General features: G+C 44.3%; 1 protein-coding gene across 1 annotated transcript in view; it reads right to left on the bottom strand.

Annotated features, from left to right (window-relative positions):
• The window catches only part of LOC138303652 (alpha-2-macroglobulin-like protein 1), a 296,020-nt gene that overhangs the window by 149,500 nt on the left and 123,076 nt on the right, over nt 1–23,444 (bottom strand). Inside the window, exons 9-16 of the mRNA XM_069242955.1 lie at nt 22,992–23,106; nt 22,557–22,666; nt 20,708–20,872; nt 17,819–18,049; nt 16,997–17,060; nt 16,613–16,758; nt 9,814–9,963; nt 7,098–7,304 (exon numbers count right to left, since the gene is read on the bottom strand). Coding sequence (XP_069099056.1) covers nt 7,098–7,304; nt 9,814–9,963; nt 16,613–16,758; nt 16,997–17,060; nt 17,819–18,049; nt 20,708–20,872; nt 22,557–22,666; nt 22,992–23,106 — 1,188 coding nt within the window. The remainder of the gene's footprint in view (nt 1–7,097; nt 7,305–9,813; nt 9,964–16,612; nt 16,759–16,996; nt 17,061–17,818; nt 18,050–20,707; nt 20,873–22,556; nt 22,667–22,991; nt 23,107–23,444) is intronic.

Genomic DNA, 23,444 nt, shown 5'->3' on the forward strand with positions numbered 1-23,444 from the left:
GCATTCTTGGGTGCCCAAACTTTGGAAATGCTGGTGCAGGACTTGCGGGTGGAGTTCCTAATCACAGACTTGTTGATGAGTTCTGCTTATCAGATCTGCCAGAGAGTAGTCCACTCCTGGAAAGTATTGTTCCATCAAGTGAATGCGGTGGTGGAGCACCAAATGCAAGGTTTCCTAATCTAGCAAATAAAGTGAGAGTAAGTTGCTGTCAACCTGCTACTGTAGGTAATACATGGCATTTATGTTGTCTGTCTTGACCAGAAATACTTTGCCTTTGATGCGTGGTAGTAAAGTTTTCAGTGCAAGGTGTATCACCAGAATCTTGTGGTAGTTCACGTGATGACTCTGCTGCTTGGGGTCTAAGCACCCTACACTGTGGCCTTATTCAGGGCAGTCGTCTCCTGAATTACGAGGCATCAGCAGTAATGATGACTTGTGAAGTCTAGGAAAGGCCATCCTCGCACCAAGTTGTTGTTTTCTACAGCGATACAGGTTGGCCTTTACCACACTATATTCACCATTTGACCCTCAGCCTGTGACCACTGTGCTAGAAGACACTTTTGCAACGGGTGCATGTGTACCGGGCTTGGGTATGATAGCGATTTATGATGGTAGCAATATATAAGGCCATCATGCCCAGCAGACACATTACAGTTCTGACTAAGGCAATATTGTGGCTGTAAAAGAGGTCCATGAGGACCAAAGGATGTAACCCTTTGAGAGCTTGGGTGCGCTTTGCCAACAACCAAGTTCAATACCAGCCCCAGAAAAGATTGGATTTGAAGGGGTTGTAAATGGAACTTGGCCACATTTATGGTAAACCCAAGGTTGTGAAAAATGGAGATGGTCGCTTGGGTACTTGTAACTCTTGATCAGCCAGTCATTGAGACATGGGAAAATGTGAATGCCCATCCCTCTCCTGAGTGGGCCGCTACCACCACCAGGGACTTTGTAAAGACCCTTGGGGCAATGGTGATGCTAAGGGATGTGCTTTGCATTGGTAATGCCAACCACGTACCCTGAAACACAGGTAGCTTTGTTGAGCAGGATGTATGGGGATGTGGAAATAAGCATACATGAGGTATAATGCTGCCATGTAATTTTCTCGCTGGAACAGAGGTATCACATCCTCCACCATCATCCGTCCAGAAATGTTCTAAATGAACATACCGGCTGGAGGCAGAATGGATGAGAGTGAGCTGTCTATGTTTGGAATAAGAAAAGAAAAGAAGTACATCCCTTTGCCCAGTTGGTGCATGGGTTCTGCTTCTATGGAACCCTTTTGGAAGGGCGTTTGGACCTCTTCTTCTAAAAGATTGAGATGATCTCTGCTAAGAACATGCTTCAGGGCTGAATGTTGGTTGGCGGTACGAGAAGTTCTAGGAGTGGCAATACTGAACGATGGCTAATAACCATTTGTCTGATGTGATTTCCTGCGGGGGGAAATCTTGGAGATTTTCGCTGACAGATGTGATAGTAGGAAGGTAGGGGAGTCCCTGTTGGGAGGTGGAAGCCCCTTATCCACAGTCTTCTTTACCCCTGTACCTGTTATTGTTGCTCCTGGAGACTCCTGCGGAGTAGTTCTATGGTGACTGCTGGTGGATGGGAGGAGTATTTGTAGAGGTAGTCTTAACTACATGTCCTGTTTTTCTGCCTCTGAACGGATGCCCTGAAGGGAGATGTTTGAAGGGCACCCATGGCGTTGGCAGTGTCTGTGTCCATTTCAAATTTTTCCAGCATTTGGTCAACCTTCGGGGGAAAAAAAGGTTTTTGCTGTTGAATGGTAGGTTGCGCAGATGCTGTTGCACTTCAGGTTTAAAACAGAGACATGGAACCAGGTGTGGCAGCGTACCTCCACCTCAAATTATCTCCATGTAAGAGGAGTGGGGTGATTCCTCGGGTGAGTATTATCGAGGGGACGTATGTGTTCGTGGTGGAGGTGTGGAGGTGTGGAGGTGTGGAGGTGTGGAGGCAGAGTCAGTAGAAGAAGAGCAGAAGAAAAAGAGGAGGCGAAGGATAAGGTGTAATAAGGATAAGGATAGAGGCCCTGTTTCTACATCTTTTGTGCTTGGGAGATGGAGGAGGCTCCACAGCAATTTCCCTCTCAAAGGTTAGCCTCCTCTTTAGTCCCTGTTGGCTTTTTTAGGAAACTTAGTTGAGATTTTGCTGGTCTGCTAATAAATGAACATGCACTTTTGCCATGCATTTAGCTCCTTCTGCAGCTGCTGAAGGTAGGTTGTTATGATGCTTCAGAGCCATTCGTCAAAGGTGTTTTTAGCACCAAGTGTGCTTACGGGGCCAAAGGAAATTAGACTTTAGAATTTGTCAGTACTGTGGGTCTCTATTTGAGAGGCTTTTTGGTGTCAAAGATCCCTGGACTTGTGAAGTATCTTTGGGCTTGACAGGAAGCTGGCTTGATCCCCGGAGGAGGGGGCACAGCCAGCTCCAAAAACCTTGGTCAGTGACAAACATGGCCAATAAGCTTGGTGGTGGTCTGCTGGCTTTTTTCAGGGAAGAACCTCGACACCTGACACACTTGGAAGCATTGCTGTGCCTCAGCTCAGGGACCAATGCCCTGGACTGATTTATATATTGGTGAGGACCATACTTGTGGTGCATGTTCACGTCTGTGGCTTTGAGGCGCCAGAGGAGAAGACCAGCACTACATGGCAGGAGTATACAGAGAATGTTTATCTACAGCAAAGCATGAAACAAACATGTTATTCCTTGGACTGTATCATCCCTTTCTTCTTGGTCAGACTGAGGTATTGTCTCTTGCAAGAGACTTTTTAATTGGGCATGGGTCAATACTGAACTTAATGACTGACTCTCTGCACGTAGCTCTGTCAGTGACAGTGTGATGTGATCTACACTGTTCCTACATTAAATGAAGCCAAGTTCTCACTCAGTGTGAGAACAGAGTTAGTGAGTGTGAAGTGATGGATAGATGGCTCCCTACAGTGGATGAGGACTCTGACACACTGCTACAGCCCTCTCTAAAAGTAAGTGCACTTTTAGAGCCTTCATAAAGTGCAGGAGGACCTTTGTACATCACTTCACACATTTACTTACAGGGTGTCAGAGTGAGAACTCTGACACTCACCGAGTGCCTGTGAAGTGATGCACACAGTGCAACCAGCACTCACTGAGGGGATGATAGTGCAAGGTGGCACATAGGCAGCACCAAAACGTAGTGACAGGTCTATATCTGTTAATGAATGTGAGCACTAAAGCTCACACCGAGAGAATGAAGAAATGTGCTGACTGTTTCATGCATTAAATTAGAGGTGGATATGCGAGGAGATGAAGAGATTGCTTTCTGCATTCAATCATCGTATACTGTGCAAGGAAATTCAACAGCTCCCTGCATTCAATGAAAGTTGACTGTGCGAGAAGATGCAGACTTCTCCCTGCATTTAAAGAGAGGTGACTCAGCAAGGAGATTACAGGCCCTTCATTCAGAGTTGACTGTGTGAGGAGATGCACACACATCTCCCCGTATTCAATGAGTGTTGATTGGACAAGCAGAAGCACAGACTGTTCCCTGCATTTAATGAGAGTTGACTAGGCGAGGTGTTACAGATATTGATCCCTGCTTTTAATGAGAGTTGACTAAGTGAGAAGATGTACAGATTGCTCCCTGCATTCAGTGAGAGTTGACCGTGTGCGGAGATGTGTAGGCTGCTTCATGAACTCATGAGTGGTCTAAACCTCCCTCTGGAGTCGAAAGTGTGAGAGAATGTGCAGATCTTCATGTGTACTCACTAAAGGCATTTAACACTCCCGCTAGAGGTGACAGTGTGAGGAGTTGTACAGACTACTCCTTGAACTCAGTGACTGTTTTAGCACTTTCTCTGGGGTGACAGTGTGATGAGATGTGCTCACTACATAATTGATTCAGTGGAGCCACAAACACTTACTCAGAGACTGAGTGTAAGGTGATGCTGAGAACACTCGTTTCACTACATGAGGTGGTGAAAGTCTGAGATGGCTTACACTCGTTACTGGGTGCGAGGTGATGTATAGATTGCTCCCCATACTCACTGAGAGCTCCGGAATCAGCTGGAGGTCACACTGTGAGAGACTCATACATTTCGTCCTGAACTCAGTGAGTGCTCTAACCCTCCTGTGGGTGGCAGAGTTTGGTAACGTACACTTCACACACTGAATTAAGAGTCAGATATATGACATTTCTCAGATCTCAGACTCACAATTTGCAATTTGTTTGGGAACTGCAAATTGCGAGTCGCAAAACAAAATGTACAACAGTGTAAAGCACACTGTTTGTGATTCCCATTGGGGTCGCAAATGACCTACCTCATCAATATTCATGAGGTAGGTCACAATTCGTGACCCCATTGGGAATGGCCGCTCTCACAGGGATGGAGGCCTGCTGGGGACAGCGGACCACCATTTCTGTGACTGCTTTTTAAATAAAGCAGGTTTTTTTTTTTTAAAACAGTCCATTTTCCTCACAGGAAAATGGGATGCATTACAAAAAAATATGAGAAGTTTTCATTTCATTTTTTCAGAGTAGGCAGCGGTCCATGGGAGCACTGCCTGCTCTGAAAAAAGTTTTGCGCCCCTTTCCCTGTTTACGAATAGATACCACTTAAAGTTGGTGGTAACTGCGAATGTTTTGCGTTCGCATTCATGGTCCCAAAACATTCTCACATGCCAGTGAGATTCGGTATTAGGAAGGGATGCCCTGAACACGCTCCTTCCTCGTACCGAATCGCAAAAGCAAAATATGATTTGATAAACAAGTTACAGAGTCGCATTTTACTTTGGTACATAGAAAAAAAGCATTATTCCAGTCGCAAACGGCCCGGAACAATGTTCCATATATCTGTCCATAAGTGAGTGCTCTAGAAGTCTTTCTAGAGATCAGTGATATAGAGACTGCCCCCAGCGCACAATAAGGGCCCTAAAAATTCTCTCTGGTGTGACAGCACAATAAGAAGTACAGACTGCTCTCTGAACACAATGAGGGCTCCAACATTCTTTCAGAAGTTAACTGCGTGAGGGAATGTACAGACTGCTCCCTGCATTCAGTGAGGACTTTTATTCTTGTTATATCGATAAGAATGTGAGGCGAAGCACAATCTATTCCCTGAACTCACTGAGGGCTCAAACACTCCCTCTGTAGAGGACAATAATATGGAACGTGCAGACTGCTCCCTGAACTAGTTGAGGGCTCTAACAGGCCCTCTGTTGGTAAGGATGTGAGGTGATATACAGACTACTTCCTGCACTCTATGAGGGCGATAACACTCCTTCTGAGGTCTATAGTACTCCTTCTGTAGATCAAAATGAGATGTGAGGTACAGACTGCTCACTGCCCTCATTGTAGACTCCTCCTTGGGTATCAGTGTGAGGAAGTGTATAGTCCGCTCCAGTGATTAATTTGTGTCGGTGTTTGCTTAGTTATGACAGTCTATCTGTTTTTGTATGCATTACATCCGTTTAACAAATAAATACATATTTTAAAATAATTCTAGAGCATCTAGGCCATTCTTACCACTTCTGGTGGCCTGGAATTGTCCAAATTGTCACATATATAGGAGTGTGAGGTTTAGTAGGGAGCTTTATAGTGGCATGTGGCAAGGGGGCAGCAATGCCTGGGACCCTAGCACTTATTTAGTTGCAAATTAAGCACTGGTCTGTTCCTTTCATTCTGTGAGCACCACAACACACTAACCGTGGATGTGAATGTGAGGTGAAGTACCAACTACTCTCAACACTCAGTGAGGGCTCTAACTCACTCTCTTTAGATAAGATTGTGATTTGATGCACAGGCTGCTCTCTGCACTCAGTGGGACTCCAACTCAATCTCTTTAGTTCAGATTGTGATTTGATGCACAGGCTGCTCTCTGCACTCAGTGGGGCTCTAACGCTCTCTCTTTAGATAAGAGTGTGATTTGATGCACAGGCTGCTCTCTGCACTCAGTGGGGACTCTAACACCCTCTCTTTAGATAAGATTGTGATTTGATGCACAGGCTGCTCTCTGCACTCAGTGGGGTTCTAACTCTCTTTATATAAGATTGTGATTTGATGCACAGGCTGCTCTCTGCACGCAGTGGGGCTCTTACTCTCTCCCTTTAGATAAGAGTGTGATTTGATGCACAGGCTGCTCTCTGCACTCAGTGGGCTCTAACTCTCTCTCTTTAGATACGATTGTGATTTGATGCAGAGGCTGCTCTCTGCACTCACTCTCTTTAGATAAGATTGTGATTTGATGCACAGGCTGCTCTCTGCACTCAGTGGGCTCTAACTCTCTTTAGATAAGATTGTGATTTGATGCACAGGCTGCTCTCTGCGCTCAGTGGGGCTCTAACTCTCTCTCTTTAGATAAGATTGTGATTTGTTGCACAGGCTGCTCTCTGCACTCAGTGGGGCTCTAACTCTCTCTTTAGATAAGATTGTGATTCGATGCACAGGCTGCTCTCTGCACTCAGTGGTGCTCTAACTCTCTCTCTTTAGATAGGATTGTGATTCGATGCACAGGCTGCTCTCTGCACTCAGTGGGGCTCTAACTCTCTTTAGATAAGATTGTGATTTGATGCACAGGCTGCTCTCTGCACTCAGTGGGGCTCTAACTCTCTCTCTTTAGATAGGATTGTGATTCGATGCACAGGCTGCTCTCTGCACTCAGTGGGGCTCTAACTCTCTTTAGATAAGGTTGTGATTTGAAGCACAGGCTGCTCTCTGCACTCAGTGGGGCTCTAACTCTCTCTTTAGATAGGATTGTGATTTGATGCACAGGCTGCCTCCTGCACTCAGTAGGGCTCTAACTCACTCTCTTTAGATAAGATTGTGATTTGATGCACAGGCTGCTCTCTGCACTCAGTGGGGCTCTAACTCTCTCTCTTTAGATAAGATTGTGATTCGATGCACAGTCTGCTTTCGCCACTCAGTGGGGGCTCTAAGACTCACCCCGGGTGATTTGTATAGACTGCTCCCATGGGTCAATGAGGACTCCAAGTCTCCATCTGTGGGTGAATGATTGTTAGTGCACAATCTGCTCCCTGCACCCAGCGAGGGCTTTGACACGAGTGAAAGTGTGAAGCTGTATTACAATGTACACTTGGCCTACCTGCACCAAGCTATAAACGTCAGGGTCTCTCTCAGGCCTCCATGGCATGATGGATCGGCGTCTCCGCGATAACGATGGGTGAACAAAATCAACAGGACGGGGCATTAGTTCACGGATCAAAGAGAAGCCTGGGCAGTGCATTTCCACCTGGTCTTCCGTTTGGTAAGGGTAGCCCCCAAAATAACCAGGTCGGATCATGTTGAACACCTAAAGGAGAAGAGATAATTGAACTTGCTGTGACAAAAATAAAACAGATGTTTTTCTGGGACACAGATATGGACAGTGAAAGGTTAGTGGCAGTGAATTACAAGGCTATGAGTAAGTAAAGCACTTAGAGTGACATTATAAACAGCATGATAGAAAGATGAATGGTTTACTGAGGTCCCAAGTGCAGGCACATTTTATCACAGGCTTGTAATTTCCTAGACTCCTAGCAACACGTCTTAAAAGATGTGTTTAATTTACAGGCTGCCAAGTTATTATTAAAAGCTGAGAATACTGCAGTATATATTGTCTGATCAACATTAGTGTCTACTTCAAAGAACAGAAAACTATTGCTGTTTTATATTGAAGTCAATCACGACACATTTTTGTCAGTTTATTTCTCCATTGAAATATATTGTTTTCCATGTTGAGCTTCTATTTTGAAAGTATATATTGACTGAACCATGTGTTTTGTGGAAATTTCTCTTTGTAATCATCAAGTTTCAAAGAGCAATGTTGTCTGTTGTCAGGCTGTTTGGGAAACAATAATTTACTCGACCAGGTGCAGGCTGGATTCAGACTAAAACACAAATTTACAGCTTTGATTTTCTTCTTTTAGTTTTAAACACCAGTAGGCCAGCTTTGCATATAATTCCGTATTTTCTGAAATTACATACCATCTCCCAGACATATACTTTCATCAGTTCAGGGAAGTCGGAGGAACTGTCCCCCAATGGCTCCATTCTTTTCTTGCAAGATAGGACTCAAGCTGTCATGTTGGAGAACCACAGATCCCACTCAAAAGAGACAAGACAAGCACAAGTTCCTTCAATCAGCCCCCTGCTGATGAGCAGTAATGTTGGACCTTCATCCGTGATAATTGATTCCTTTGAGTTTGAGTTTTATCCATAGGCAGACGGTAACAGATTGATCTTTCGAACCTAGGGCAGGATCACTGTTGAAACACTTCAGGAGAGCTTTCGGTGTTCTCTAATTGACATAGCCAAATGAATGAGTGAGAATGAGTTATGGTACAATACACGGGTTCTAATAGTGAGGAGTAAAACCATTGGTGGAATCCTATAAAAAGGTTTCCCCTGCCAGCTGCAGAGATGGCGGGAAAGGTTGAGACTGTTGATTGCAGATTGGTTTAAGAGCCACAAGCTAACCAATTAACAGCTTCCTGCATTGAGGACTCCCAGAGAACTGCTGCCTATGCAACTTATGGATTTAATGGATTAGGGCGATTCTCTCTAGGTTCGCCTGCCCTGACCAGGATGCTGCAGACAATTCAGTGTTGCAGCCAGGTTAGTTCTGGGCATTGGGAGAGTGGACGCAGTTGCCTATCATTTAGCCAATCTTTAGTTAAATGCTTGTGCATTGTACACAAAGCATTTTATAACCAAGATCCCCCTTTCTGCAATTTTAACATCTGACGAGTAAACTTTCAGCTAATCCAAAATCTGCAGCTGCTTATTTGCCTAGTATGCTTGATCGTGGCTGAGCAGATGGCCGGATTTTTTCTTGCAACTTCCTAATCAAATAAAGAGTGACTACAATCATGCGAAATTTAGGGGATGGTATAATGTCCGGCCACGCAATTAATCTTGACCAGCATTCTGTAGTGTTAGTTTGGCATAGTTGCTACTCACTAGCTTCACCATACCTCTCCGGGTCATGGTTTGTGCTTAATAAAAAATATAAATCAATATAAATACTTAACCAGTTTTTGTGTTTTTTTACACTTTTGCATAGAGTGCTGAAGGAACTCCAGGAACTGACTAAACTGAATGGTGGCGTATTTTAACTGAAGACCTGCTGTGCTAAGAGGCTAGAAGGGATGTGAGCGATGGAAGATGAAAAGGATATCAGATTAAGTGAACGTATAAAACTATACATGGGTAACTGAGAATAAATAACATGAATGCTTTTCACTGAGCCATTTTGAGTGAGATCAAAAAGACAACAAACGTGAGTCTTTTATGGTCTGTGACAAACTGCTGTCTAGTGCTTGGAAAACACTCTATGTACAGACTGCAGACCAAATGAGTGACACTTACTTGAGAACATTCTGCTGTGAAGTGAAGGGGGAGAGTACGCCATCCTGTCTATTTTTTGGTGCTATCCAACCCTCCAAGGAAATTAGGGTAAATCTAATGAAGACCCACTTAGCATAATTTCTCCCTCTTAAACCATTTGTTGTTGTATTACAATATAAAATGCAGACCTGGAGTGTTCTTCTAGCCTAAAACGTAGTGAGAATGCATCTTTTTGTTCCTCTGAGATCCTTCTCAATAGCTTTCTCCAGTAGAGCAATTATAACCTCTGGGGTGAGTCATTCTAAATGTGTCTTAAACCTTCTGAGGGATGGAAGATGAGAAGAATGGAATTGGACAGTGTTTATTGCTGACCTCGATTATATGTCTATATTCTCCACATGGCCTCTTTTCTGTTTTCAGCATCTCTTGTCAACAGTGCCCATAGGTTGGGCTGGAGCAGCAGCATTACTCACCTTGTCCCTAGTGAGCTCCTCCTTGGGTTTCATTAGTACTGTGCTCTTATCCACAGCACGAACAGCGCATAGAGAACCGGCAGCCGAGTGCAGGTGAAGGGAGATATCAGCCCCAGGTAACGCCTCTTCTTGAGAAAATCCCAAGGTCACCTGCGAAAACCCAAAACAGGAGTCAATAGGCATCTCTTTGCCTCTGCATAAAATTGAAACACAGCATATTAGATTCCAAATACCCTGGTGCATGGACTATCAACCTGTGTATTTTCAAACTGTTATTTATCCAAAATAATGATATTAACCACTATTCCAATATGTATGCCCCAGTGCTGCTGTTTAGGGCTTCCTAAAATAATTAAAAAGGCAGTACTTTCAACCTGGTTCAAAGTACTGCTGAGATACCTTGATCGTTCACTGGGGTTGACGGATGGAGGATCATGTGAAGGCATTGTTTCCATGGACCATCAGGCTCACTCCCATCCTACTGTTTCTTCCTTAACCACTACCTTTAGAACACATTTCCCTTTCCTCTCCCTCCCACCCTTGCTAAGCTGGTCTCAGCCGTCCTCTGTGGCTTCTGAATGCCACGGATTGGCCTGAAAATTGTAATTTGCTCCCTGAAAGTCCTTTGCCTTGGTACATCTAAGGATGTCTTTACGCAGGTGCCCAAGCAAAGACCGAAATAAACTAAGCTTGACTGCCTGGTTGGCCAAATAAGGTCCAACATCCCGTTGTGCATCTCCCAGTCCAACACATCCAAAAAAGATGTGCAGTTAGACTTGGCCACAGCTACTGCCCAAAAATTAAGGGCAAGAGAATCAGTCTCACAGTTGACCCAGTGGCTGCCTAACTGAGGGAACCTTCAGCAACGATATGCCAACATCACCTATCCGCATCATTCATTGCCGTTTAAAGCCAAGTCAACAGGTTACCCTGAAAAACTTTTTTTTTTAATTGACTAATTTCTACTGGTTAATTTGATGCTCAGGAAAGTACAGCAGACTGAGAGAGGAAAGTTCTGTAGGATGTGGTCAACAGTGGAGGAATATTTGCCAGGACTCACGAAAAGGCACATGTTCACTAGTCTGCCAGACAGGCAGCAGATCGAGCTCCCATATCTCAGGCATCTGTAAGAGAGGTGTCCTTTAACAGTCATCAAATAACCTTTTGCCTTGTGTAATTTATCAAAACTGCAAAAAGGAAGGGGTTTCAAAACACTTCACCTAAGTAAACCTGCCCATACCTATGCAGATGTTTGATCTGAGCCAATCTTTCAAAGCCTGCAAGGATTTGGAAGCTGCCCGGAGGGTCTGGTGCTCTGCCTTTATTGGCAGGATCCCCTAACCCCTTATTGTCATGAACACGATCTGCATTTGTGACTAGTTAGTTGTCCCTCTGGTGGCAAGGAACTGCCTTCCATTTGCTTGCATCAGTCTGAGATGCTCCACCAAAACATGGAGCCAGGATAACTACTGTTGCGTTAATATCTTCTCCAAATGAGACAGGGAATGAACCTTCACTGCATCACTGGAAATGTCGTGAAAGAACTGATGGTGCTGGTCCAAGAGTGCACTAGAGCATATTCATGGACATGGGAGCTTGTGATACCTTTGGAAGCTGCCAATGTCTTATACTAGGATTCTCAAGTAGCAATAGATGGGTCCCTGGTTTTGTGGAAACTGGCAATATCTCTTCCTGACCATGTGAAACTGGCAACCTTCTTTTTGGTGCATGCGGAAACTGGTAACACTTGTTAGAACGGACATGTAAATGGACATTATTGTTAATGGGAGTCCTGGTATTGACCATAACTGTTACTGGAGAAATTATAAGTAACTATCACAAGGCTTTTTAAAGAGTACTGGGCATGTGGTGAGTGCAATATTGCAATACTGGGCACATTGAACTTTCTACAACTGAGACTAGGCATATGAGGGATGCAAAAATCTAATACTGAACATGTGGAAATTGTTAATTGAGACTTGCTTCCCTATGAATGTTATTAAAACTAGAATAATGTAGGCTCCCTTCTCTAAACCCCTTCATGATTTTACTAATGTTGCTTTCCCTCCAGTGTTGTAGCGCAGGCCCTATTTCAAGCAAATAAGTGCATCCAATCACTGTTGTATTGGCAGTAAAATACAACAATTACAATAAAGTGGGCTACCCAGGCATCTGAGTCCATTGGTGTAAGGAAATGCCTCCTTGGCATGGTTACACCCTGACTTTTTGCCTTTACTGATGCTAAGTTTTGATTTGAAAGTGTGCTGAGGCCTGCTAACCAGGCCCCAGCACCAGTGTTCTTTCCCTAACCTGTACTTTTGTTTTCACAATTGGCACACCCTGGCATCCAGGTAAGTCCCTTGTAACTGGTACCCCTGGTACCAAGGGCCCTGATGCCAGGGAAGGTCTCTAAGGGCTGCAGCGTATCTTATGCCACCCTGGGGACCCCTCACTCAGCACAGACACACTGCTTGCCAGCTTGTGTGTGCTGGTGAGGACAAAACGAGTAAGTCGACATGGCACTCCCCTCAGGGTGCCATGCCAACCTCACACTGCCTCTGCAGTATAGATAAATCACCCCTCTAGCAGGCCTTACAGCCCTAAGGCAGGGTGCACTATACCATAGGTGAGGGCACCAGGTCATGAGCACTGTGCCCCTACAGTGTCTAAGCCAAACCTTAGACATTGTAAGTGCAGGGTAGCCATAAGAGTATATGGTCTGGGAGTCTGTCATACAGCACCATAAGGGCTACACTGAAAACTGGGAAGTTTGGTATCAAACTTCTCAGCACAATAAATGCACACTGATTCCAGTGTACATTTTATTGTAACATACACCCCAGAGGGCACCTTAGAGGTGCCCCCTGAAACCTTAACCAACTACCCGTGTAGGCTGACTGGTTTCAGCAGCCTGCCACACTCGAGACATGTTGCTGGCCACATGGGGAGAGTGCCTTTGTCACTCTGTGGCTAGTAACAAAGCCTGTACTGGGTGGAGATGCTTATCATATCCCCCTTGCAGGAACTGTAACACCTGGCGGTGAGCCTCAAAGGCTCACCCCCTTTGTTACAGCACCACAGGGCATTCCAGTTAGTGGAGTTGCCCGCCCCCTCCGGCCACGGCCCCACTTTTGGCGGCAAGGCCGGAGGAGATAATGAGAAAAACAAGGAGGAGTCACTGGCCAGTCAGGACAGCCCCTAAGGAAACCTGAGCTGAGGAGACTCTGACTTTTAGAAATCCTCCATCTTGCAGATTGAGGATTCCCCCAATAGGGATAGGAATGTGACCCCCTCCCCTTGGGAGGAGGCACAAAGAGGGTGTAGCCACCCTCAGGGCTAGTAGCCATTGGCTACTGCCCTCCCTGACCTAAACACACCCCTAAATTCTGTATTTAGGGGCTCCCCTGAACCTAGGAACTCAGATTCCTGCAACCTAAGAAGAAGAGGACTGCTAAGCTGAAAAACCCTGCAGAGAAGACGGAGACACCAACTGCTTTGGCCCCAGCTCTACCGGCCTGTCTCCCCACTTCTAAAGACACTGCTCCAGCGACACTTTCCCCAGAGACCAGCGACCTCTGAATCTTCAGAGGACTGCCCTGCTCTAGAAGGACCAAGAACTCCTGAGGACAGCGGCTCTGTTCACCAAAGACTGCAACTTTGAAACAAAGCAGCAACTTTGAAACAACTTGCATTTCCCGCCGGAAGCGTGAGACTTGCTACTCTGCACCCGTCGCCCCTGGCTCGACTTGTGGAGGAACAACACTTCGGGGAGGACTCCCCGGCGACTGCGAGACCGTGAGCAGCCAGAGTTGCCCCCCCTGGGCCCCCACAGCGACGCCTGCAGAGGGAATCCCGAGGCTCCCCCTGACCGCGACTGTCTGACTCCCAGATCCCGACACCTGGTAAAGACTCTGCACCCGCAGCCCCTAGGACCTGAAAGATCGGAACTCCAGTGCAGGAGTGACCCCCAGGAGGCCCTCTCCCTTGCCCAGGTGGTGGCTACCCCGAGGAGCCCCCCCTTGCCTGCCTGCATCGCTGAAGAGACCCCTTTGTCTCCCATTGATTTCCATTGGAAACCCGACGTGTGTTTGCACACTGCACCCGGCCGCCCCGTGCTGCTGAGGGTGTACTTTCTGTGCTAACTTGTGTCCCCCCCGGTGCCCTACAAAACACTCCTGGTCTGCCCTCCGAAGACGCGGGTACTTACCTGCTGGCAGACTGGAACCAGGGCACCCCCTTCTCCATTGAAGCCTATGCGTTTTGGGCACCACTTTGACCTCTGCACCTGACCGGCCCTGAGCTGCTGGTGTGGTAACTTTGGGGTTGTTCTGAACCCCCAACGGTGGGCTACTTTGGACCCAAACTTGAACCCCGTAGGTGGTTGACTTACCTGCAAGAACTAACAAACTCTTACTCCCCCTAGGAACTGTGAAAATTGCACTGTCTAGTTTTAAAATAGCTATATGTGATTTATGTGAAAAGTATATATGCTATTGTGATTATTCAAAGTTCCTAAAGTACCTACCTGCAATACCTTTCACTTGAAGTATTACATGTAAAATTTGAACCTGTGGTTCTTAAAATAAACTAAGAAAATATATTTTTCTATACAAAAACCTATTGGCCTGGAATCGTCTTTGAGTGTCTGTTCCTCATTTATTGCTTGTGTGTGTACAACAAATGCTTAACACTACTCCTTTGATAAGCCTACTGCTCGACCACACTACCACAAAATAGAGCATTAGTATTATCTCTTTTTGCCACTATCTTACCCCTAAGGGGAACCCTTGGACTCTGTGCATACTATTCCTTACTTTGAAATAGTGCATACAGAGCCAACTTCCTACAATTGGCCACTGCACCTTGTGCACCATTGATAGTTACCCAACGCACCTCCATACCACCACCACCTCCCCACTGCCCTCTGTGCCAAGAGATTTGTTAGTTGATCAGAATATCTCTTCTCATGCAGGTGGAACCATTTCAAGAGAATATGCAAAGCATCACCTTGAATTGTCCCAACTTATATCTAGTTTGCCTGGAAAACGGAGATTACTTTCTGACCACACTGAAAGAGAAGATGCAAATAAATGTCCTCTGATATAGTCATGAACAGGGGACCCCAAGTGGGGGCATGGGATCTTCTGATCTCACCAGGAGGATTCAGACATGAACAGATTCCTCCACGATACCCAAACTCCATCTCTGTTCCAACTGCATGGAATGCGAGGCAAAGGAAGGGGTCTACTGGAATAGCTTGCTATTTGACAGGAGTGCCTTCTGGTCAGGCATCTTCAGAGACTTCTTTGTTTAGTGGCATCTTTAAGTGGGAATGAAAGGGGGATGACTGTGCTGTCAACCAGTTGATTCAGGCTGTTGAAGTGCTGGTTTTACTTGTGTTGTGGGTGAGGGTGTGCCTTTCTGAAATGGAAGAGGAACTAAGGATCTAATTTACTGTTTGGTGGACAGGACTCCATCATTAATACAATTGCTATCTGCCTCATTACAAGGGCATTGCATCCAAATGCACTTGTAATATGATCTAAGTGATATCCACCAAAGTCTAAATCAAGCCCCAAGTGATTGTTCTATTTGGCTATTTGCCAAACAAAAGAAGGTGTTTGGGAGTGGACGTCTTGGGAAGGGATGTGGTCCAGCTCAGAGTGCACCAATTTTCGTACCACCTCTAAGCTGTGAAGCTAAATGCTGACCCTGATGGGCACAAACTTGTTTTGCTCCCATTTGTTTTTATTTTGATACACCATTTTAATAATTAATAATACCAACATCTGATTCACATAAATGATGAAGCATTAAAAACATGCCCAAAAACTAGGTGGCCATTTGTAGAGCTGCGCTGCAGCCTGAATTACTCCCTCGGTCCACTAGGCACAAATGGCTGTGCTATTCATGTGTAGAAAATAGCTATCCCACTGCTCCGTCAGCATTGCCCCAAAAATGATGACTCTAACAGAACCTGCACTAGCAGTTACAGAAATAATAGCAGCAGAACATTTTATTGAGGCAACAGAGTGAGCCCTTAATTGCATTAATTGCTTGTGGAGGTAATGTATGCATGATCAGAAGGTCACATGTTTAAATAGTGGAAGGACCGATTCCAAGCATCATACTTCTCCATGTGGATTAACTTAGTATACATAAATTGGGAAATAATTATACCTGTTAGGTCAGGCGCATCATAACTAAACCTAACTAAATTACTACTGCTTTTATCATCACCTGTGGTTAAAGTAGTCCCTAATGCTTTGTAATGCAAGCATTCTTTCAGAAGTGGAAGGGTTCATTCAAGTAGCCAAATCATTATTGAGAAAGAAATAATGCAATTGGCCGAGCCAAGTCAAATTTTGGCAATCATGGCTAAAAGAACTTGGTCGAAGAAACGATTGGTTGAAAGGGATGTACCCAAAGCCCACGGCATCCATATTAAAAAACAATAAGTCTCTTTGAGAGTTGTGTTATAAAAGACAGACCTCAATTGTCCCAGACACTGATGTGACTGAGGATAAATTTAGGAATCACAGACCTCGGGTGAGACCGTCATCTAGAAGTGCTTTGACCACACAAGCCTCCCACTCAGGAGGGGATGAAGGTTCATCCCAACTGCGTAGGTCACCCCCTCTCATCATTCACCAACTCCATTTTTTATAAAGTTTCAGTTTTGATGAGAAAATCTTTTGCCATGTTTTGTTAAGTATTGGTAACATCTGTACTGAGTTAGCAGCATTCTAAAGATGAGTAGTATATGTTGACTTGTGTAGAAAAGGCACTGAGTGCTCACCTCGTTCTTGAAGTACTTCACTACGTTGAGATTAGTTGTGGCAGCAGCAACCTCGCCGTCCTCAAAGATGGTGTAGACAAACACCTTGGTTGATGGTGCCCAATCTGTGCTTACAGGAAGTTCAATGGAGAGGGTGCCTTTCAGAACTGAGATGAGGGGTTCAAACAGAAAGGGAAGGTTGTGATGCAACGGTACAGCTTCAGTCAAGAGATAAAAATGAGAGACAATCAGCTATGCACAAAGTATAGAGGGGAGCGGCACACAGATCTGTTCAATAAGGAATTTTCGATCGCTCTTGAGTCAGGCAGCAATGGGGTCGGAGCAGGAAGGAAGCCGTTTAAAACTTGCTACAGTAAAGAAACAGTAAAAGGCCACCACACCTACCTTGTTCTTTGTCAAATGCTATCTTCTTAGTTCCTTCGTGAATGATTCCTGCTTTCGATGAAACCTGGGGGAGAGATTGAACCAGTCAGTGTCCTATTATCAAGGGCCATAATGCAGGTTACCTATGACTCAGGTCTGTGCTTCTATGGCCAGATGAACCCTGATGACACTTAACTGAGGTCACCCGATGATCATACACACACACACTTATGTCCATTGAATAACCCCCACAAGGTCTTGAGCCTCCAAAAGAACACATAGCTTTGACTATTCAAGCTGTCATGTGTGAGGTTTAAAGGATAAACAGGTGATCCTCACCAGACCTGCAACATTATCAGACACTCCTACTCTGCATGCACTCTGACAGTGCACCTTGTATTCATGTGCCGCTGTGACATCTAGTGGATATAAGGAGTGTAGAATAGGCTGGAGGGAGGAGACAATGAAGCAGCAATGATGCCTAGTGATCAGTCTGTGCTGTTATTTCAGATCTTGAAGCAACCACAAAGCCTTTAAGATCGCTGTGTCAACCCAGTGGCTATTCAGGGTGTGACATTGATTAAGGACCTTTGGGAAAAGACAAGCACTGATGCAACAGTGAGACCTAGCGATCTGTGTGAGAGTGGCTCTCTTACTAGAGGTGGAATCAGACTTTAGCTCCTACACCTCACAGAAAGACAGGGCATTTTGTGGGCTGCGAGTGCTACATCTTATATTGTCAGCTTTGTAGACCCAATTCCTTTATGAAACCACAATCTCCCCATGTCAATTTCATCCCCCTATTCAATCCCAATTCCTCATATATATTTTCCAGGACATTACCACGTAGTGCAGGTCCATATGTTTTGCATCCTCATGCAGCTCATTTCGCTGGATGATGTAGTCCACTTGCACATGCTGTGTGCGACCACAGGGCAGCTCTCCTCGCACAGACTGTATCTTCAGGAAGCTCTTACTCTTAGAGTAGAAGGGTTTCAGATGCAAGAAGGCATTCTGATAACGAGGCACTACTTTCTCGTAATCCCACTGTTGCCACTGCGCCTTGAAACTTCCCTACATAGAACAGAAGTATAGAAATATTTTGATACTTAACATCTTTGCACTTTGAAATTATGTTGGAACTACAGTAGATGCAATTCAGTGGGCGGCACAATCTTCTGCAGTGCTGGGACTTACAATGCCATGCAACAGGAAGATGGGGTTTCGTACATCCATAAAGTATGGACAGGCTCCCCTGCATGGTCAGATCTGCAACATCCCCAATTTGTGTCAGAAATTGCTTCTTCAAGAGTAATCCTGCATCTTTTGCACTTAATGGCTTGATAAACTGTTGAAGTAATATGAACTCTTAGGACTTAAAGATCAGAAGAAAAATTCCTGTAAGAAATCACCAGAACTAGTAGACTAAATATGTGGGTCATATATACAAGGTTTAAATGTTGTATTGTTTGAGAAGAAATAGTGATCAACATATTGTGGGAGAAAACCTTAAACATATAGGGACTGATTAGGAGTTCAGCGGACAGTTTTCACCATCCACTGAACTTCCGAGGGGGAGGTTGCCGCCACACTGGCTACCTCCCTGCTGGACCCATTAAGAGTTTCCCGTTAGATCAGCGGGCAGAAACCTGTGTTTCCACCCACTGGCCTAGCGGGAAACAGCCTACAGCATATTCTCCGGCTCGTAATCGAGCCAGACAGCAATTCAGTAGAGCGCAGGGTGCACTAGCACCCTCGCAGTGTTAACATTGCAATCATGCTGGCCAGGGGGCCCACTGCACCTGTTCTCTGCAAGCATTTTCAACCGTTTGCAGAGAAACAGGTTATAATCCCCAAGGCAGCACTGCTTGCAGTGCTGCCCTGGCAGATTAGGACCACCACCACCTCCAGACGAGATGGTGGTCCCCCGGCGGCCCGACCGCCAGGGTTGAAAAATGGTGCTCGGACAGCCACATTGGCGCTGGTACCACCGCCATCAGCAAACCTAGCCATCTTGTGACTGCCAGGTTCGTAATGAGGCCCATAGTGTCACAGACAAAGACTGAACTCAGACTGCAGATTTGTGTTACTGTTGAAACAAATTACTACAAATTGTAACAAATAAAAATTATGTTCAGAACAGGAGTGACTGCATGACACGACCAGGCTATGTATCAGGAACAAAGGCATCACAATCAACTCTTCAAGCACTGAATAATACAGGTCCAGGTGCAATCACACCACACAATTTGAGCACAATGCCAAACACATGTTGCATGCCATACACATGCTAAATATCATGGCATAACATAACATTAGTATAACTTTCTCAACACGGTTAATCAAATCAGCAGTAGATGGACACTGCTCTCTACTGGTCCAAATTACCTCTGATACCCTATTGCCTGTACTTTAACTGAAAAGGAGAAATTAATTTGAGATGTTGGAGTCACGTATGGGATGCTCAGAATATTGAAAATGAGCCATCTTCAATTACAGTCTTATAAAGGGGAGAAAACTGTGCATTAAGGGCATTTTAACTGTTTACTGCACAAAAGCAAATCTACAATTTTGGAAGGCAATGCCACACAAAGTGTAAATCAAATGTCAATAAAAGTTAGGCACCTGCTGCCAAAGGTAGAAAGCAGGCCTACATTTCTGCAGCTTTTTGTTTGCTCATTAGGCGAATCACACCAAAACAGTGTGCAGTAATATTCAGAGCACCACTCGTGACTTTTCTAAATTATGACTGTATCAGTGTCACTTACAGGCATGAAATGAGACTTAAAAGCATCTATGACAAAATTTTATTTTGTGTGGAATTCCAAGAAGAGTTCTGCAACTGTATGAAAGTTAATTATACATAGCTTACTTTTATTTATACAGAGACTTCAAACAAATGATCAGAATGTCTTCCACACACATTTTCTCATTGATAGCACTTCAACTTGGTCATATGCAGAGAAAATCAACACAGTGACCTCTAATGTTGAAAGGAAAAGAAGGTACGGTCTGCTCCCAAAAAATAAGTAGCTTTTTGGAGACAAAAAAGACAAGAACAACAATGGGCTGTCCCTGGCCCTTGCTTTTGAGTGGCGCCACGTTTCGAGTAATTGTGTGTATAAGCATTTCTAGCTGGAAAAATTGAAAAAGCTTTGATTTTCTCAGTTTGCAGGGCTTTCAAAATGTATACCCCCTGTCACGGTGGAGAAAAGAAGCTCTGCAACGGAAAATTTAAGAAATGGTGCACTTTTTCTAACTCCCAAGTGAGTTATCAAATATATCCATATTTGTTAAATTCTAAAAGCCCTGTAAGAGATTTGAGAAAAAAGTTTAAAAGTTGGAATTGTTATTTCAAAAAATATAAACTTTCACTTTGAAAGAAATACTATAGACTCTCGTTTATCTAAATATTTGCCACCAAAATGTAAGGGACATAATTTTACTAAAGTCATGAAGTTCTTTTGTCGACTTTTAGGAGGACTGAAACTTTATAAAAACTTGCCAGAAACTCCAGTTCACTACCTCCTAAGTTATCTCAAATGAACAATCTTGTTGGGGTTCTCACTACCCCGAGTTCTGGGAACTCATCCTAAGGGTGACTGAGGAAGACCAATCGGAGGTATTCAGAGAATAGACTCTCACCCTAAGGTTGACTGAGAAGGACCAATTGGAGGTATTCAGGGAAAATATTTCACTCCCTGTTTGAGGTATTCATGGAGAAGAACTTACCCTTAGGCTGACTGGATAGGACCAATCACAGGTATCCAGGCAAAAGAAAGCCCTTCCGGAATCATCAGTCTTATATGATTGGTTTAGTAGCTGCGAACCCAACTCAGTAAATAGGTAGATAGTCTGGCCTTTTATCGGCGTGCCATCAGCACTGGCAAGCTTCATCTGTGACAAGAGAGGGAGATGAAAAAATGAAAAGTAGCTTGAAGAGAAGCGTCGGAGGCAGAAAGGTAGGACTGAGAGTTATAGATTTGTTAGAGGGTAGAACCGTCAGACAAGAAATAAAGAAATGTTTGGGGTCCAAGCGAGGAGGGAAGACTGTGTCAGAGAAGGAAATACAAATAAGGTACGGAGCTTAAGAATGCGAGAAAGTGTGTGACAGGATTGAAACACAGGTTAGAGGATGACAAAGGAGGTATGTGAGGGCAGAAGAGATTGTACCATTTTAGAGAGGATATAGAAAGAATGGAGATTCAGAAGAGGACAGCACAGATGAAGAGAACAGAAGAGCAAGAGATGAGACAAGAGACATGGGAGACAAAGAAAAAGGTGTTGTAGAGGAGAAGAGAGAGGTATTGATGGAGGACCCATGGAAAGTTTGGAAGAGGAGGAGAGAAGCTGCTAAATGAGTAAGGGAGAGGGAAAGGAGTCAGGTGAGGGTAAAGATGTAAACAGACATGAGCAATGGAAAAATAATTTCTATTAATGGTGTCACTATCGGGACTTTGCACTTGATAATCATTCTTTTGTAAATGCCATGCACCTGACTTCCATTCCTGCAAAGGCCCTTCAGCAGTAAAGGTTGTAGTATACACAGTGTTAATTATGACTGTATGAAGTGTGGTCCCATTGAAGCACATGACTGTTCTGTACAACCAACTAGTACATTCAATTAGTGATGTGAAGGGTGCATTCTGTAAATCAGTTTTAGAATTAAGAACAGCAGCACCAATTCACGGCTCATCGAAAAGAGGCCTCTTCCCATGACAGGAGAGTTAGAAGATGACATGCCTCAAACCAGAAAGTACTCGCCATATTATGTTTTGAGTCTTTCATTTATTAATGTTCCTATTACTGAGTTTGAAAAAGCACTAAGACTTTTAAACACGTAGAAAAATATATTGTTTGCCTTCCAATAGGCCTTTTATAGTTTATACATTTTTATAAACCTTGTTTGTAAGAACAAATGTATTACTTAAGATGAATTTGAGAGAGAAGAAGGTGGGATGCATATATAAGAAAGAAACAAAGTTAAAGACATTATTGACATTAGGATGAACAGGGATAGGTGAGAGAAGACAAGGATGGGAGATTGGTGGCTACAGTGTGCAAGCGGATCGGTGTGATGGGGTAAAAAGATACATAGGATAGAGAAAATGGAGAAGAATAAGTGAGAGAATGTGGAAAGGAGAGGGGAAGGAAGTCAAAGGTGTGAAAAAAGAGGTAAGAGTGATATGTGAGAGACAGGAAAGAGCACAGACATGTGAGGGAAGACAGAGGTTGACAGATGTTAATGAGGAGATATCTAGAGCTGTATATATGGACAATGAAAAAGAGAGAAGCACTTTGAGTAAAGTGTATGATGAGACAACCGTGGAGAAAGAAGATATATAGAGAGATAAGTGATACGATAGAAAGGCAACAGAGAAGGTAAGAGGGGATGAAAATACCTTAGTAGAAGAGATGAAAAGAAGTGTTAGAGTGGAAGAAGAGGCAGATCTGAAATAAGACAGAAGAAAGAGAGATGTCTGAGGAAGAAGGAAGACAGTGCAGGAAAGAATGAAACAGGTTGGACAGCTGTGTCACAAAGACTGCTTCGTCCCAATCCTCCAGTCATTGTTCTACATACCCAGCCAGTGTAGGGTATGCCTTTCTTGTAGTACTCATCTGTCTCCTCAAACGTCACAGTTGAAATAACTGAAGATAATTGGCATGACTTGGATCCAGAGATGGTCACACCTGTAGAGGAGATCAAGTTAGTCAAGTGGAATCACCTAGAAAACCTCTCAAGAAGACACTCAGATTCATCCTATATCCCAGGGGTGTTTATTAAATCTAACATGACATCATCCCAAACCTGTGGACAATGAGTCTGCCCATAAGCTGAAGAAGATACTTTTATCACAGCCAAAATCATAAATTCCTGCCTAGACACCCTAGCAAACATATCTATACTGAAGGTGCCCAGCTCCTAACTGAAACCTGTCTCACAACCTTGGTCTACAGATGCAATGTTCTTCACTTGGTCTTCAGGAGCAGGTTCTTTTGTCAGACTGCAACCTACCAGTGTCGTCTTCAGTCACTGAGCCGTTTACATTGAAGGTCATCACCTCTGTTAGTGCCACCTTATTGAAGAAGTCCAGCTCCACTTTCTTGGAGAAGCATCCAGACCTTTCAAGCTGAACAAAAGACAACATATGAGAAACTATTCAGCTTCGAGATAGAGCAAGCCTAACACATGTTGATTTCATACATACCATGGATCAAGAGGGTCGTGGGACAGTTCATAAAGTTTTTGAACATTGACTTAGAGGGGGAATCAGGTACGCATCAATCTCAAGTAGGGAATTAACAAGCGTTAAGTGCTTAAGGAAATGTAATTGACTGCTAAAGGTATGTAAGAAAAAGAGACTGCACCCATTTCTAAAAAAAAAGAAGCAGGAAATCTGCACCGTAGGTTACCAGTCTCAGGTAGGTGTAGATTTCTGATCTTTTTTTCAGTTTTCTTGTTGAAAAA

Source organism: Pleurodeles waltl, chromosome 7, assembly GCF_031143425.1.
Source record: "Pleurodeles waltl isolate 20211129_DDA chromosome 7, aPleWal1.hap1.20221129, whole genome shotgun sequence".
Taxonomy (NCBI): Eukaryota; Metazoa; Chordata; class Amphibia; order Caudata; family Salamandridae; genus Pleurodeles; species Pleurodeles waltl.